Source organism: Carassius auratus, chromosome 49, assembly GCF_003368295.1.
Source record: "Carassius auratus strain Wakin chromosome 49, ASM336829v1, whole genome shotgun sequence".
NCBI lineage: Eukaryota > Metazoa > Chordata > Actinopteri > Cypriniformes > Cyprinidae > Carassius > Carassius auratus.
In genome coordinates this window covers 16686198-16701197 of record NC_039291.1, presented here as the reverse complement: position 1 = coordinate 16701197, position 15000 = coordinate 16686198, and the positions used below count along the sequence as shown (strand labels likewise).

The 15000-nt window shown below is 37.9% G+C and overlaps 1 protein-coding gene across 2 annotated transcripts in view; it reads left to right on the top strand.

Annotated features, from left to right (window-relative positions):
• Positions 1–9424, top strand: part of LOC113066361 (TGF-beta receptor type-1-like) — a 26587-nt gene extending 17163 nt beyond the window's left edge. The window contains exons 5-10 of one of the 2 annotated variants that reach the window (XR_003279154.1): positions 1–160; positions 1291–1447; positions 2886–3010; positions 3170–3300; positions 6385–7419; positions 8142–9424. The exon at positions 1–160 is cut by the window's left edge and continues 8 nt beyond it. Coding sequence is in view for 1 of the 2 variants with exons in the window: in XM_026238280.1 (XP_026094065.1) it covers positions 1–160; positions 1291–1447; positions 2886–3010; positions 3170–3300; positions 6385–6510 (699 nt within the window). In the remaining variant the exon portion in view is untranslated. Of the gene's footprint in view, positions 161–1290; positions 1448–2885; positions 3011–3169; positions 3301–6384 lie in introns of both variants that reach the window. The other variant, XM_026238280.1, reaches the window with a different exon arrangement.
• Positions 9425–15000: the final 5576 nt, after the last annotated feature.

Here is a 15000-nt window from a genome sequence, read left to right as displayed (position 1 = left end):
ACGTGGACGCAGCTGTGGCTGGTGTCAGACTACCACGAGCACGGCTCTCTGTTCGACTATCTGAACCGCTACACGGTGACGGTGGAGGGCATGATCAAGCTGTCTCTGTCCACGGCCAGCGGTCTGGCGCACCTGCACATGGAGATCGTGGGGACACAAGGTACACTGCGTCATGACTCTGATAAACCAGTTCTAATTCTTTACCTTTTATGACATGGTAAGATCACTTCAGACCTCAGTAATATTCATTATTAAAATTATATAAAAATATGCATTAAAAAAATTATCCTTTTTTTACACATGAATTATGTTTTTAATCATTTATCACATCTTTTCAACTTAATTTTTTTCCTTTTCATCATCATAAATATTTCTCTGACCTATATACCATCAGTTCAAAAAGTCTGAAGTAGGTTTGGAGTGAGTTATGTGAGTGTGTATATATATATATATTATGAAATGCATCACAGTTTCCACAGAAATATTGAGCAGCACAACTGTGTTCAACATTGATAATAATCTTCATGTTTCTTGAGCAGTAAATCATCATATTATTCTGATTTCTGAAGATCATGTGACACTGAAGACTGGAGGAATGATGCTGAAAACACAGCGGAGCATCACAGAAATACAGTACACTTTAACACAGATTCACACAGAACACTGATGATTTACACTGGAGTAATATTTCACTGTTTTACTGTAGTTTCGATCAAATAAACACAGCCCTGAGCAGAAGAGACTTTTCAAACATGTGAACAGCTGTGTATTTATACAAAAAGGCATGCTGGGACCATTGTGCTTGTCAGAAATCATGGTATTACAGTGATACATGGCAAAATAACATTATTAGAATGGGACATATCTACAAAAACATTTGTCCGGAGAAACCTTAGTTCATATCTGTTCATGAAGGTCTATTTCTGAAATACCAACCAACATGTCCACAAAAACAGTGTTGTACCACGCTACACGAAGAAGAAAAGAGCTTCTTTTGGCCTCGTTACAAGAGAAAACTCACTCAATCATGACCATTCCTGCATCCTCTACTCTCCCTCGTGTCATATAAGAGTCTTTAACACTCGCAGTCATTCACAACATGGATGGAGATGGTCAACAGAAGTTAACGTTGAGTTAAACACGCATTTGAGCTTCTGTTGTCCATGTGTAGTGACACGAGTGTGAAGACTTGTCTGAAGTCTTTATCGTCTCATCTGTCTGAGAACTGGACTCTTTCTCCTCAGACGGTCAGCTCTTTCTCTAATCCCGTGTTCCTCTGTGTGATTCCAGGCAAGCCTGCTATCGCTCATAGGGATCTGAAGTCCAAGAACATCCTGGTGAAGAAGAACGGCACGTGCTGCATCGCAGACCTGGGTCTGGCCGTGCGTCACGACTCTGCCACCGACACCATCGACATCGCTCCCAACCACAGAGTGGGCACCAAACGGTACGGTCCTGAGCTTCAGCCAAAAATGAAAGTTCTGTCATTGATTACTCACGCTCATGGCATCTTAAGAGCACAAATGAAGATATTTTTGATGAAATCCGAGAGCTTTCTGACGCTGTATATACAGCAAGGGAACTATCACGTTCAAGGCATACAATAATTATTTTTTGTGCCCTTAGAAAACAAAATAATGATTTAATTCAACAAGTTCTAAATAAACAACACAATAACTAAAACATTAAGAAAAAAAAGTATATATATTATTATTAATTATTAATAAAACACTATAACAATACCTCGATGATACTGAAATATCACTAGTTGAATGTTGTGTAGTTTCAAACTTTGAGGTGTTGAAGTGAACTCATGATGTATACATTCAGAGAACGTTAATTCCTTAATTTACATTTATCTGTTTAAAGCTGAGGAAAGCCTGGTTTAAATCTGGAGCTGCTAAAGTCTTCAACTGAAAGCATCATTAGCAACATTCCTAAAATAGCAGGTCAAATAAATCCCAGAAAAAGAGAAAAGTGCTCTTAAAGGTGCTGTAAGGAACTTTTGTAAAAAAAAATATTTTTTACATATTTATTAAACCTGTCATTATGTCCTGACAGTAGAATATGAGACAGATAATCTGTGTATAAATCAAGCTCCTCTGGCTCCTCCCAGTGTCATATTGCCATTTGCAGAAACTCCATCGCTCCCGGTAAAAAACAACCAATCAGAGCTGCGGTCCATAACTTTGTTTGTGTTCAAAATGTAGAAAAATGTATATAATAAGCGAGTACACCATGAATCCATTTTCCAAACCGTGTTTTTAGCTTGTCCTGAATCACTAGGGTGCACCTATAATAAGTGTTTATATTCAGACTATTTTAGATTGCTTCGGGGGTACCGCGGCGGAGTAACCCAGTACCTTTGTGATTCTTCATAGACATAAACAGAGAGAAGTAGTTCCGGCTACGATGTTCTTCCGCAAGACGCAAGCAGTTCTGTTTATTAACCGCTAGAGCGTCAAACGTTCTCTACCGCAGCTTTAATCTGTGTGTGATTACTGACTGCACATGTGCATACCTTGAATCTGTATGCCATCGCTTCATTTGGTGTATATTAATATAACTCTATAAGTGTGGTCCTCCTGAGCCTGTGTTTCCCTCATGATTCATGCGGCGCTTGGATATCTGCAGCAGATGTGGACTGAGTCAGTCAGAGGAACAGTCTCGCTCTGCTTTAGCTTGTGCATTACTCACTTCTGCTCTTCTCGTGATTCACAGAGCATGCAGACGTTTCACATTTATCCACTGTAATTTGCATGCTGCAGATGAAATTGCGTCAAATTGAATTAATGTGTTGGAAAGGAACGATCTCTGTAACGAAATCTCTGCATTATGATTTTGCTTTGCTGCATCAAAAGTAATGCCCTTGTATCCTTCAACAGGTACATGGCCCCAGAAGTGCTTGACGATTCAATAAACATGAAGCATTTTGAGTCTTTCAAGAGGGCAGACATCTATGCCATGGGGCTGGTCTTCTGGGAGATTGCCAGCAGATGTTCTATCGGAGGTATCATAAGGATCTTCATGTGACATGAGCTCTACTTTAATAACTGTTTTAGTTCACCAGACAAGGTTGCATTCTGAAGTTTGTGGTCTTTTGATCAGCAGCATCATCTGTAGTTATGAGTATTTAGACTCATCTTAAATGAAGCATGTTTTTGCGCAGGCATTCACGAGGACTACCAGCTGCCGTACCATGACCTGGTGCAGTCCGACCCGTCGGTGGAGGAGATGAGGAGAGTCGTGTGTGAACAGAAGCTACGGCCCAACATCCCAAACAGATGGCAGAGCTGTGAGGTGAGGACACTCAACTTAAAACTGAGGGATGAAAAAACAGTCTTTAAATATATCTGTCTCTGACAATGAATATATATATATATATATATATATATATATATATATATATATATATATATATATATATATATATATATATATATATATATATATATATATAAAACAAAGTGTTTTTTCTTTTAGAAATTGAATATAAATACAAAAGTATCAATTATTTTATTAATTTAAACAATTATTATCAATTGATTATTATATTAATTAAATAACAATTAATTAATTTAGATTTTTGTAATGTATTATTTTCTTATCGATCTACCACAGCTGCGTGTTTGCTGCATAACAACATGGGTGAATGTTCGCATTGGTCTGAACCGAACAGCAGACGTGCTTATCTAAAATGCACATTCATTCTCTGCCAGCAGATGGCACTGTCTGAACAGCAGAAAAACAGCGCTTTCTCCGACTGTAAACAAAGCAGCGCAGCACTGACTTTAAAACCTTTATTCACTGTAATCATAGCCTTTTGAAGTTTAGGCTTAACATTAAGCCATATCACAATTCTTGTCATTCCCATACCAAATTTGAACTTGAAATCATAATTAAGACTTGTAGTTGTACCATTTAAGACATTATGATTATATAACATTATGATTTAAGGTTACAATGTATATCTTTTTAAGTATATTTAGATGCTGTAACTAGTCACAGTTCTTGTCACTAGTTACAATTTTTCAGTACAATTCACTAGTCTCTAGTTAACATTACATATCTAGTTACTAGTTACAGCGTTACAGTCACTAGCTACAGTGTAACAAATCTAGTCACTATTTATAGTGTTGCAGTACGAGGCACTAGTTACAGTCTTAGTCACTAGTTATAGTGTTACGGTTCTAGTCACTAGTTAATGTAGATGTGTATGTTGTATATCACTTGCAAGGAAATATTTCATTATGTGCTGATGTTTAATTAGACATTTTAAATAGCATATTCTGGTTATCAGAACCAGTATAAGGAACTTTTAATTTGATGGAAATGAAATTACGGACCTATGACACTACAGTTTCTTTGCAAATTAGTCATGAAATTACCAAAGTACGTTGAGAGTTGTTAATTTGATGTTAATGAAGCTAAGAGCATGCAGTGTTCAGTTGTCAATTAGTAAGTCATGAAATGGACAAAAGTGGCAATAAATGAATGACCTAACCCTTACATCATGCGTTAGCTGGGTTCTCCTTCACCATTTCTGCTGACTGTGAGGAATGTTGTCCATCCAGAATACGTGACACTGAAGAGTGAGACCAGTCTAATGTCAAACAGACATTTCTCTATATAACAACAGGCAATGTGTGTGTAGTTATGCGCTTGGATTTCTTGTGTTCAAATATCGTCTTGTTCTCGAAAGAGCATGTTTAATTTTCCCATCTAGATCAATAAAGTTAATTCTTGCAGCATTTCATTATGGCGTGCACAGATCTGCCCTCAGGACCGGAGTAATCTCATCACTGCGGCCCGCGGCCTGCAGAGCATCACTGAAGCGTTCATCAGAACAGCGCTGGTCTCTTTATTACTGGGGAAGTGACACGACTTGATTCAATTTGATCCCAGATAACAGCGCTGTGAAATCGAATCCGTCTCCAGCGTATGAAAGCTGCCAAACGCTCTGTGAATCAGAGGTGTGCCGCTAGTACTCAGTAGCGTTTAAATACTGTTTAGGATGTATATTGCCACTTTCTATTTTCAGAGTACAGAAAGCAACATTTTAATTCAACATAATCTTTCAACAACATTAAAGCAATGTTTCTGCACCACATATTTCTACCTGTTGACTAATAGATACAAACAAGACGCAATTGTCCAAAATAGTTAAATGAACTAAACTGTGCTTTTGTGTCTGCGGCAGAAACAGAAATGATTTGATTTGCATTGGGTGGAAATCTTTCACCCTGAGAGCCAAATGTGGGTGTCAGTAATTACCCAAAGTCTCTGCAGACATTGTTCTGCATCTATCCGCTGCTAACAGTGTGCCAAGTATGAAGCGCTGCAGCTCTTTGCTCTTTTACTTGCTTTGTCTGATTTGGATCTAATAAAAATCCCAGCACTGAGTAAACGCAGTCGCTCCTGCCAGCTTCACGTAGATGAGCGTTTCTGCAGGAGTCATTAGAAGATGATGTGCAAATAATGCCAAGAGACCAATAAATGTCTGAAGCAGTGCATTTGTATCTATTCTAGCGTTTCTTAGAGGACATGAACCGAAACACTGATTTAACTGCTTGGAAAGACTTCCAGGAGCTGTAGTGATTTACACGTCAGAGTACAAAATACAATCTGAGCTGCATGACACACTTCAGTGAACTAGTTTCTCATGAGGGGAAAATCTGCCAAACTGGCCGCTGTTGGACCTTGTGTGTGTTTTAAGAACTGAAGTCTCTTACACACTCTAAATTGCCAAAATCACAACTTGATTGAAAATGTTGGGCTATTTATATTTTATTTTTCTTTGCACACATCATGTTTCATCTCCAGTATACTAACTACATAAAAAATGCTTTATTGGGTTGAGGGAATAAAAGAGAGAATTTTATATAATCATATCTAGATACTATTAAAGTCTATTTTTAAATATTTAGATTTTTTGAAAAATGTTTCCCATTTATTATTTTAGTTTTAGTAATCTTGTTTGTTTTGTTCATTAGTTGCTGTTTTGTTTAGTTTTTTTGTTTTTTGTCTATAAAAGTGAACTTAAGTAAAATATACAGTATAAAAAGAAATTAACAAATTATGTAGTATACCATTTTATAATGGCATTTTTTATTATATCTCACAATTTGACAATTTCTCATAATTGTAACCTTATTTCTTGTAATTGTGAATTTTTATATCTCAGAATGTGACTTTATTTTGCGACCTTGTATCTCTCCACATGAATGTATTTATTTCATGCTTTTAGTTTTAGTTTCTATTAAAAACATAATAAATACACATGTAGTTCAGATTTTTGAAGATTGAAATGCATGATAGAAGTAATTTAATGTTTTTATTACATCAGTTGTGTGTGTGTGCGTGTGCGTGTGTGTGTGTCTCCAGGCTCTGCGTGTGATGGCTAAGATCATGAGGGAGTGCTGGTATGCTAACGGAGCGGCTCGTCTCACGGCTCTGCGCATCAAGAAGACACTGTCCCAGCTCAGCCAGCAGGAGGGCATCAAGATGTAGAGCCCCACAGTTTCCCATCATCCTTCAGAACCGCATCACACTCCGTCTTCACGAGAGGACGCCGCACTTTCCCTGACGTCTGCGTCTCGCTCTCAAACACGGACTCCTGAGGATGATGGGCCGTCGTCTAACACAAGAAGGACTCTTTATTATTTATACAGGCTTTGGTTTTTCTCCAGTGGAGGTTTGGCTGATTCGACCTGGTGTTTAGTTTCCGCTCATCGCTGCAGCTCTTCAGGTCGGCGTGACTTTAAATACATGCATTCTGTGTTTGCAAAAACAAACCTGGACATGACCTCATTCAGTCCTGGCGAACATGCTGTGACATATGCAATATAGATGAAACCTTTCCACTTTATATTTTTACTGCTCTGCTACAACTACGATGACAACCATGCCTTCCAAGCCAGGTGTTACCAGAAAGTGCCACTGCTTTGAACCAAGCAACCAAGCAACCCTCACGAGAGCGTTCTCCATCCTTTCTTCATCCTCTCACTGATGCAGCACAACTCTCAGACCTCTTCATTCACAGCTGCTCACACTGAGCTGGAACAAACACTCAAACTGAATGTTGCCCAAACGTATGATTAGAGATGAGCTGCGCTAATACAGAACACGGATATCTACTAAGCCATAGGTTTTCCAACATTTTGTGGCAACTTTTTCTAATAGAATGTAAATGAGAAGAAGAATCAAGGACTGCTTTGAAACTCTTCGGAGCGAGTCTTAAGGGACCAACGTGGAGCTGACCGTAACAACCGTCTGTCTTCAGGACCGAGGGTTCGAGGTAGCTGCAGTCGTGTGTGTGGACGGATCAAGAGCCAAACTCAACTGCTTTCTGGTGCTTCTTTAGGCCTGCAACTTGAGATCTTATTTATCTACATCCATGCGTTTGGCACTTTTCCTCTGGTGAGTTCTCCGTCATCTTCATAGTCAGTCGTGGAAGGAATCTTCACAGATCCATGCAAGTCGAGCTCCGTCGACAGCATTTGTGTCCTGATGTTGATTAGCATTAAATAAAACATGTAGAACAATTACAAATCTAAAATCAGGTTTACAGTGAGGCATTTACAATGAAAATAGATGGCCATTATTGGAGCTGCAAAGGATCATTTCTAGGTTTTAGCCATTGGTTTATGACAACAAAGCTGTAAAATGTTAGTGAAAGATGAGTGAGTGTATGTTTAAACTCCATTGTAAGTACCTCTCTGGAACGCAGATGTTTTTAAAGGAAATACATTTTTGTGAAAACCAACGAATGCTGTCAATGTAGTGAGACTTGTGTTGAAAGTGGGATATTCCTTGAAAAGGGAAGTGATGTCACGTGTTGAGCAATAGTGTTTCTGCTCTCCTGAAGGTCAGACTCCACTGCTATGCATCACCAGTCTCTGCTGGACTCAGCATCTCATACTAAACTCAGATGTGTTGGCGTTCCCAGCACACCATGTGTTTTAAAGCTTGTTCGAGGGACTGAAGGGTTATGATCGATTATTGATGCTGTTTCATATTAATGATTTCTGCCACACATTCAGATGCACAGTTCCTCAATGAAGTACTTTTTACTGTGTATGTAGGACGTAGTGTCTATAAATAATGTGTACATGTGTATAAATATGTGTAATGTTTGTCAGATGTGTCCAGTTTGGATCTGGAGGGAGGACGAGAACCATCGGCTGGAACGAGAGACTAGTTCAGATTAGTTCACTGATTCTTTCTCATGCTGTTAACATTAATCAGCATCAGGGTTATTACAGTCCACTAAAATGACTGAAATTAAAAACTACAATAGCCATTGAATATAATGCCCGGCCACACTGCAATATCAATGATCATCAATCTCTCAAGCTTCAGAAAGAACTTGCAATCATAAAACTAGTCTGAACGAATTTGAGTAATCGAGTATGAAATTAGTTTTTACCTCAGTGTGAGCCCTGGGAAGTCTGTTCCTGTTCTGGAGATTCACAAATCTGACTGCATTCACTGCAGAAGAGCAGCGGGACATTCTTCAAAACATCTCTTTTTGCGTTCTGTGTTAAACTGGAGCAGCGACGTGGTTCTGATGTTCTCCGGATCGGAGCGCTGACACAGGTGTGAGGTGCAGGTGTGCAGAGAAAAGCCCATCTCCAGCGAAGCCCTTCCATGACCCAGACTCTTCATCAGTGACTCCTGAAGGACAGACGATATGACGCTGTCAGAAGAGTCTGCGTCTGAGCGGAGCGGCCAGCCGTCACTCAGTATATGAATGTATTTGTTCTGACGGACCTCATCGTGCTGTTATTAGAGCTTAATCTCACCGCTCTGCTATTATTATACAGACACTGTGAAACTGAGGAGGACTCTGGGTCATTCAAGGGCAGCTGGGGAATTTCCCATGGTGCATTTCACCTGCTGATTGGACGGAAGTGGAAAGCTTTATCGTGTTTTATTTGGTGCCTAAGTTTGACTTGTTTTTTAATTCCACCTGGAATGATGCACTGCATGGGACTTATTTCTAATGTTTGCATCACTTGCTTTTTTTAAGAAAAAAAAATATTATAAAGAACATTAATAATAAAAAAAAAAAAATTAGGTTTGAAAAGGTCAAAATACCTCCTCTGAAGACCAATGTGTTTATACCTCAGTGTATGTTTCTCTTGAGATGCTGAAGTGACTCGATGTCGCTGGGATTGTGTTCTGTGTTATTATTCCTTCTTTAAAGCATTATTCGCTTCGTTCTGTTCTTTTCCTGTTCTGTATGAATTACAAGTGCTTTACTGATGTCTCCTGTCCTTTAATGCCTCCTCAGCTGTACAGAAATGCCTTGTAATGTGAGCGAAAGAGAAAGTGAAGGACTCGTAGCAGAGCCATGTTGTGTTGATTTCTAACATAGCGGAGTAGAGATGGGTGTCAATAAAACATTCAACTTTTACACACATTTCTGGCTTCATTGCTCTCCTGGATTTGTTCACGCTGTTCTATCAGTCTGGTCCAGCCAGTATTAATAATGAATATGTGACACATCAGTGTGTTTTAATTAAATGTTGAATCTGGGGACACATTTGATAAACTTGTAGGTGATTAACTGAAATGTAATGATCCAGTATATCATTTGTATACACATTATTTTACAGTCGTGTAGCTGGATTTCTCCAAACCAGAATCAGTTCAGTAAATTAAGAAAGAGCATTAAAATATTAATTACAATATAACTTTTTTTTTTTTTAATAAAAAATAATTTAAACTAATTGCAACTTTGTATCTCACATAAATTTTTTTACACTCAGAATTGACACAACTGTTATTTTTTACTTTTGAAAATTCCGAGAAACTGTCCGAATTGCGAGACAGAAAGAGTTTCTATTTCTCCATCAGGAGTTTAATTCTGAGCAGAGAGCTCATGGATGAAGTCACCTTCACAGGTTTAATATCACTAGACTCGATGAAGGAACACCGAAGGGAAGACGCAGTCGAGTGAGGACCTCAGTGATCATGTGTTTATAACTGGTCTCTGATTGGAAAGCTCCTTCAGTCCTGTGATGTCGAGTTCTCAAGCGTAAAGTGCTTCTCTTCCTCCAGTTTGTTGATGGAGCGTCTCTCAGATGAAGAGAGAAGCTCTGTTTCTGTGCTCTTCACAGAGAGGATCACACACACTCACAGTCTCCTCGGTCTCAGACCTGGATCTGATGGAGATGGAGCAGATATCTGCAGCTCACAAAAACACCTTTGACTGAGGATAGACACCAAACCCAGAGGATTCCTCATCAGAGCACAAAAATAAGAAGGTATGAAACACACACACACATCTTCTTATGCTCTATAATCAGGCTCTTAAAGGTCAAGAAACGCTGGACTTTTACTAGTACCCAGTATGTCTAAGTCCACTGAAGAAGGGAGATCCCGTTCCCATCTGGCTCCTAAACTCTGGAGTAGTGTTCCTGATGATGTCTGGGGCTCTGGGAGATGATGCTGACCCCTGCGAGGACCCCCGGTGACCTCAACACCTCCTCTCTACTGTAATCATTATGATCACACCTGTAATCATCGCTTTAATGAGCTTCTGTATCAGATGAATTCATGTAAGCTAAGTGTGTGTGTGTCTGTGAAATACACACATTCACTTCTGCTGTGTAATGTAGACACATGCAGTTCTGTAAAGCTGCTCAATTTCTCATCAATTCCAACTTCATATGTCACAATGTGATTTTAATTATTTGTAGAATTGCAACAGTATCTCTTTTAACTTCATCTCATGTGACTTTATTTCTCATAACTGTTACTTTATATCTAACATTGTGACTTTTTTCATCAGTGACTATTTCTCACAAGAATTGCTACTTTCCATCTCATAATGTGACTTTATTGCTCATAATTCTTACCTTTTTTCTCTTTCTTGTGTCTTTATATCTGACATTATGACAAAAATCACAATATATCTCACCTTATTTTTTTGAGAAACTGCTACATTGTTAGACACTTCCTCCCAATGTAACTATTTCTCATTTTTGAGACTTAACATCTTACGGTGTGAGTTTTCTCATAACTGCATTGTAACAATCACTTTTTCTCATATTTGATACTTGACATCTCAGCCTCACAATGTGAATTTATTTCTTGTAATTGCAACTGTATCTTACAATATACCTTTAATTTTTTAATTTCAACCTCATCTCCCAAACAGACTTTACTTCATGAAACTACAGCTGTGTGTCTTGCACTGTATCTTTTTCTCCTAACTGCGAGGTGTCTCTGTGTCTTATATTAGAGTCTTCATATCTCACAATGTGATCGTTTTTTTTTTTTTTTTTTGTATTTGCAGGTGTGACTGCACCTCACAATGGTTTTTGTTTGTTATTTGTTGTACTTTTTAAACTAGATTCTGGTTTTGTCTCTTCCCCAGTCTGCTTCAGTGATGTGAAGGTCAGCCCGAGCTTCCTCTGATTTCTGAGGCGCTTGTTTCTCTGAGAGAGGCTGGAGAATGAAAGCAGGTTGTGTGTAAGTCTAGATCTAGATCTTCCTCCAGAAGGGGACACTGTTGGCCTTCACATCTCTCTGCACTCTGCTGTGAGACTCAGACGCTTCATATTTAATGCATCTCCAGCTGTACATTGTACATTTTCACATGAATTTTTAAGTTGATGGATGTGTTTCGTGAGCAGTCCAGCTTTCCAGGAAACTTTTCTCTTACTTTTTTATATTGCAACTTTATATCTTATTTGAGTGAAATAGATGTACTATATTTTAGTCCAATAATGTTTTCTTCTCTTTAATATTGTGTATTTTTAGGGGATTCTAAATAATAATAATAATAATAATGCCTTTTACTTATACGTTTCTTTCAAGAGACTCGAGGACACCGTACAATAAAACAAAACCTAAAATGCAAGCATTATAACAACACATTAAACAAGAACACCATTAAAAAGCAATTCTAAACAAATAGGTTTTTATCTGAACTTTAAAATGAGAAACTGAATCCAGCTGGAGAATGTGCAAAGGTAAAACGTTCCACTACCACCACAGGAACTATTCTTGAAGTTAGGAACAGACGAAAAATGTGCAGAAGATGATCTCAAAGAGCGCAAAGCAGAGTACAAATGGAGGAGATCTGGAAATAATGAGGTGCCAAATTATGAAGAGCTTTGTAGATAAGAAGTCTAATGTTGTAATGTACATGATAATGAACAGGAAGCCAATGCAACTTAAAAAGAATAGGAGTTATGTGAGCGAAAGGACAGGAACGGGTAACTATCCTAGCTGCTGAATTCTGAATGAACTGTAATCGATGAAGTTGATTTTCAGGAATGCCAAATAAAAGAGAATTACAATAATCAATTTGAGATGTAACCAAGCATTTCAGTACTACTGTATGTTGAGAGGGTGTAGAACGAAGTCTAGCAATATTGCATAAAAAAAATGCAGAACGTGAAATATTACTGATATGGGAACCAAACGAAAGCAAACCATCCGGTATAATTCCAAGACTTTTTACCTGGGCATAAATATTGACTGAACAATTATCAATGAACAAGGTACAGGGTTGAGTTTTAGATAAGTAAGACCTAGATCTTACAAGGAGGGCTTCTGTCTTATTGGTATTTAACTTAGTCATCCAAATATTAATGTCCTGGAGACATTTAGTAAAGTCAGGAGGGGGATGAGAAACATAAGTTCTTGTAGAAATGTACACTTGTGTGTGATCAGTGTAGAAAATGAAATTAATACCATAGGAAATAAAAATACGACCAAGAGGTGGAATATAAATGATGAATAAAAGCGGACCCAACACCGACCCCTGTGGAACACCATGAGTAATTTAGACAGGATCTGAACGTGTTTTCTTAATCTGCACATATTAGCTATTCCTATGCCAGCCTTTCCAATAATACTGAGTGGTTCATAGTATCAAATGCAGCACTAATATCTAACAGAATAAGAATGGACAGAAGACCAGAATCAGCAGCTAGGAGAAGATCATTTATAACCTTAACGAGAGCTGTTTCCGTACTGTGTTTGGGTCGAAAACCTGACTGAAAATGCTTGTAAATGTCATTACTTTGTAAATGTGATTCAAGTTGTGCTGCTACTGTTCTTTCAAGTATTTTTGAAATAAATGGAGATTAGAAATAGGCCTGTAATTATTTAGATCATTAGGATCAGCGCCAGTCTTTTTAATAATTGGAGTGATAGCAGCCATTTTTAAAGATGAAGGAACTGTAGCAGTTGATACTGATGAACACACAATAGCTGTAATAATAGAAGAAACTGAAGAGAAAACAGGACTTCACTAAAACAATAGGTAAGGGATCAAGTGAACAGGTGGAAGACTTAGACTTCATGATCTGCTGAGTAATATAATCAACTGAGGGCAGTTCAAAATTAGAGAAAGTACTTGCAGGACCGAACAAATATGGTTAAGTCCATTTTGATAATCACTCGACATCAAAACAGAATTAACAATTCATAATGTATGCTGTCAATTTTAGAGTTTAAAAATTAGAATAGGACACACATTGACTGGGAGAAAGTGAAACAGTATTGTGAGGTTTCAACAGTCTGTTAACAGTATTGGAACAAAGTCCTTGCAAAAGACTGTCCATTAGCAATAATATTAGCATAAAACGATGATTTAGCTCTTTCAGTGCTGCCTTGTAGGAAACCAGATGCTCAGAATACATCTGCTTATGTTCTCCAAGGCCAGTTCTTTTTGCACTGTCTCTGCAATTGACGACCCAAGGCCTTCTGATGGACGGAGGGTCAAATTATATTTTTGGAAGAGTTAAGATCCATTTATAACCTGTTAAACACTAATTTGAGTAAAGAGATGAAAATGAAATTCCAATTTAAACTGTGTTAAACTTTAATGCTATGGAGCACAACATTTCACACAAATCATTTCCCAAACCATGTTTTGCTCTAGAAATGCATGGAGATCAGAGCCATAACTCTAAACAAGTTATGCTCCAAATCTGGCGTTTAGTATAAAATGACTTACTTTTCAGTCTTTTAGTGATTAGGTAAGAAAAAGTCTTTTTTGGTAAAATAATAAGAAAAACTAAACTTTTAAGCGATTCCTAGACTGATTGGCATCGCAGCAGCCGCTGGACGAGACAGATCAGATCAGGACATGTGCCAGAAAACGTTCTTCATTATTTTCTGGTTTCTAGAAAACTACACTGAAATGAAATAAAATTTTACTCATGCTTACTCTTGATTTGCACTGTAAGACATTTTATATTATTTCCATCTCTGGTTTACAGTAAGAAATTACTGTTAAAAATTCAAATGAAATCAAGTGATATTGAGATATGATGTACTACATGCAATGCAATGGTAACGAGTAAATACTATGTCTGACATGGTGTACAAACTAATATTGTTGACTGTTTTTGTTTTTTCTTTAGTTCCTTAATATCTTTCTGACTCAGATGATGTTAATCAAATGAAAATGCAATAATGTATGAATTAAATACACTCTCAAAGTAAAGATTTGTAAAGAGGGTGGCATTATTTTAAGTGTTTTCTGCATCAAACTGCTCAGAAGGCTGATGTGAAATCTGACGGCTGATCTTTGTCTAATACAGGTTTAGTTTTGTGTTTTTCACACGACAGAAGAATGGAGATGAACAACAGAAGCTCTGCTGAGGGACGTGTCTTGCTAAGAAGCACAGATGGAGTCTATATTTAGAGCGATATTCTCTGTAATTTGGCCAAAACTGAAGCAGCCCTGAAGATCTGACTGCAGAATCACATACAGTACTAAACCAGAGTTCACTTCCTCCCAGAGATTTATGGAATATGACAGCAATAACAGATGCTGGAAAAATGCACGTATGTTTCAGGTTTAACAGTATTACCCAACCGCTGGACGTCCAATAACCTTATTCACATCTAGTCAAGTCTTCATTTAGAGACGGAAGAATTATTTATAGAACACAAGATATCTAGATATTAGAATATTGATACCAGCCATGGAAATAGGCTCAAATAGTCTCACACACACACACACACACA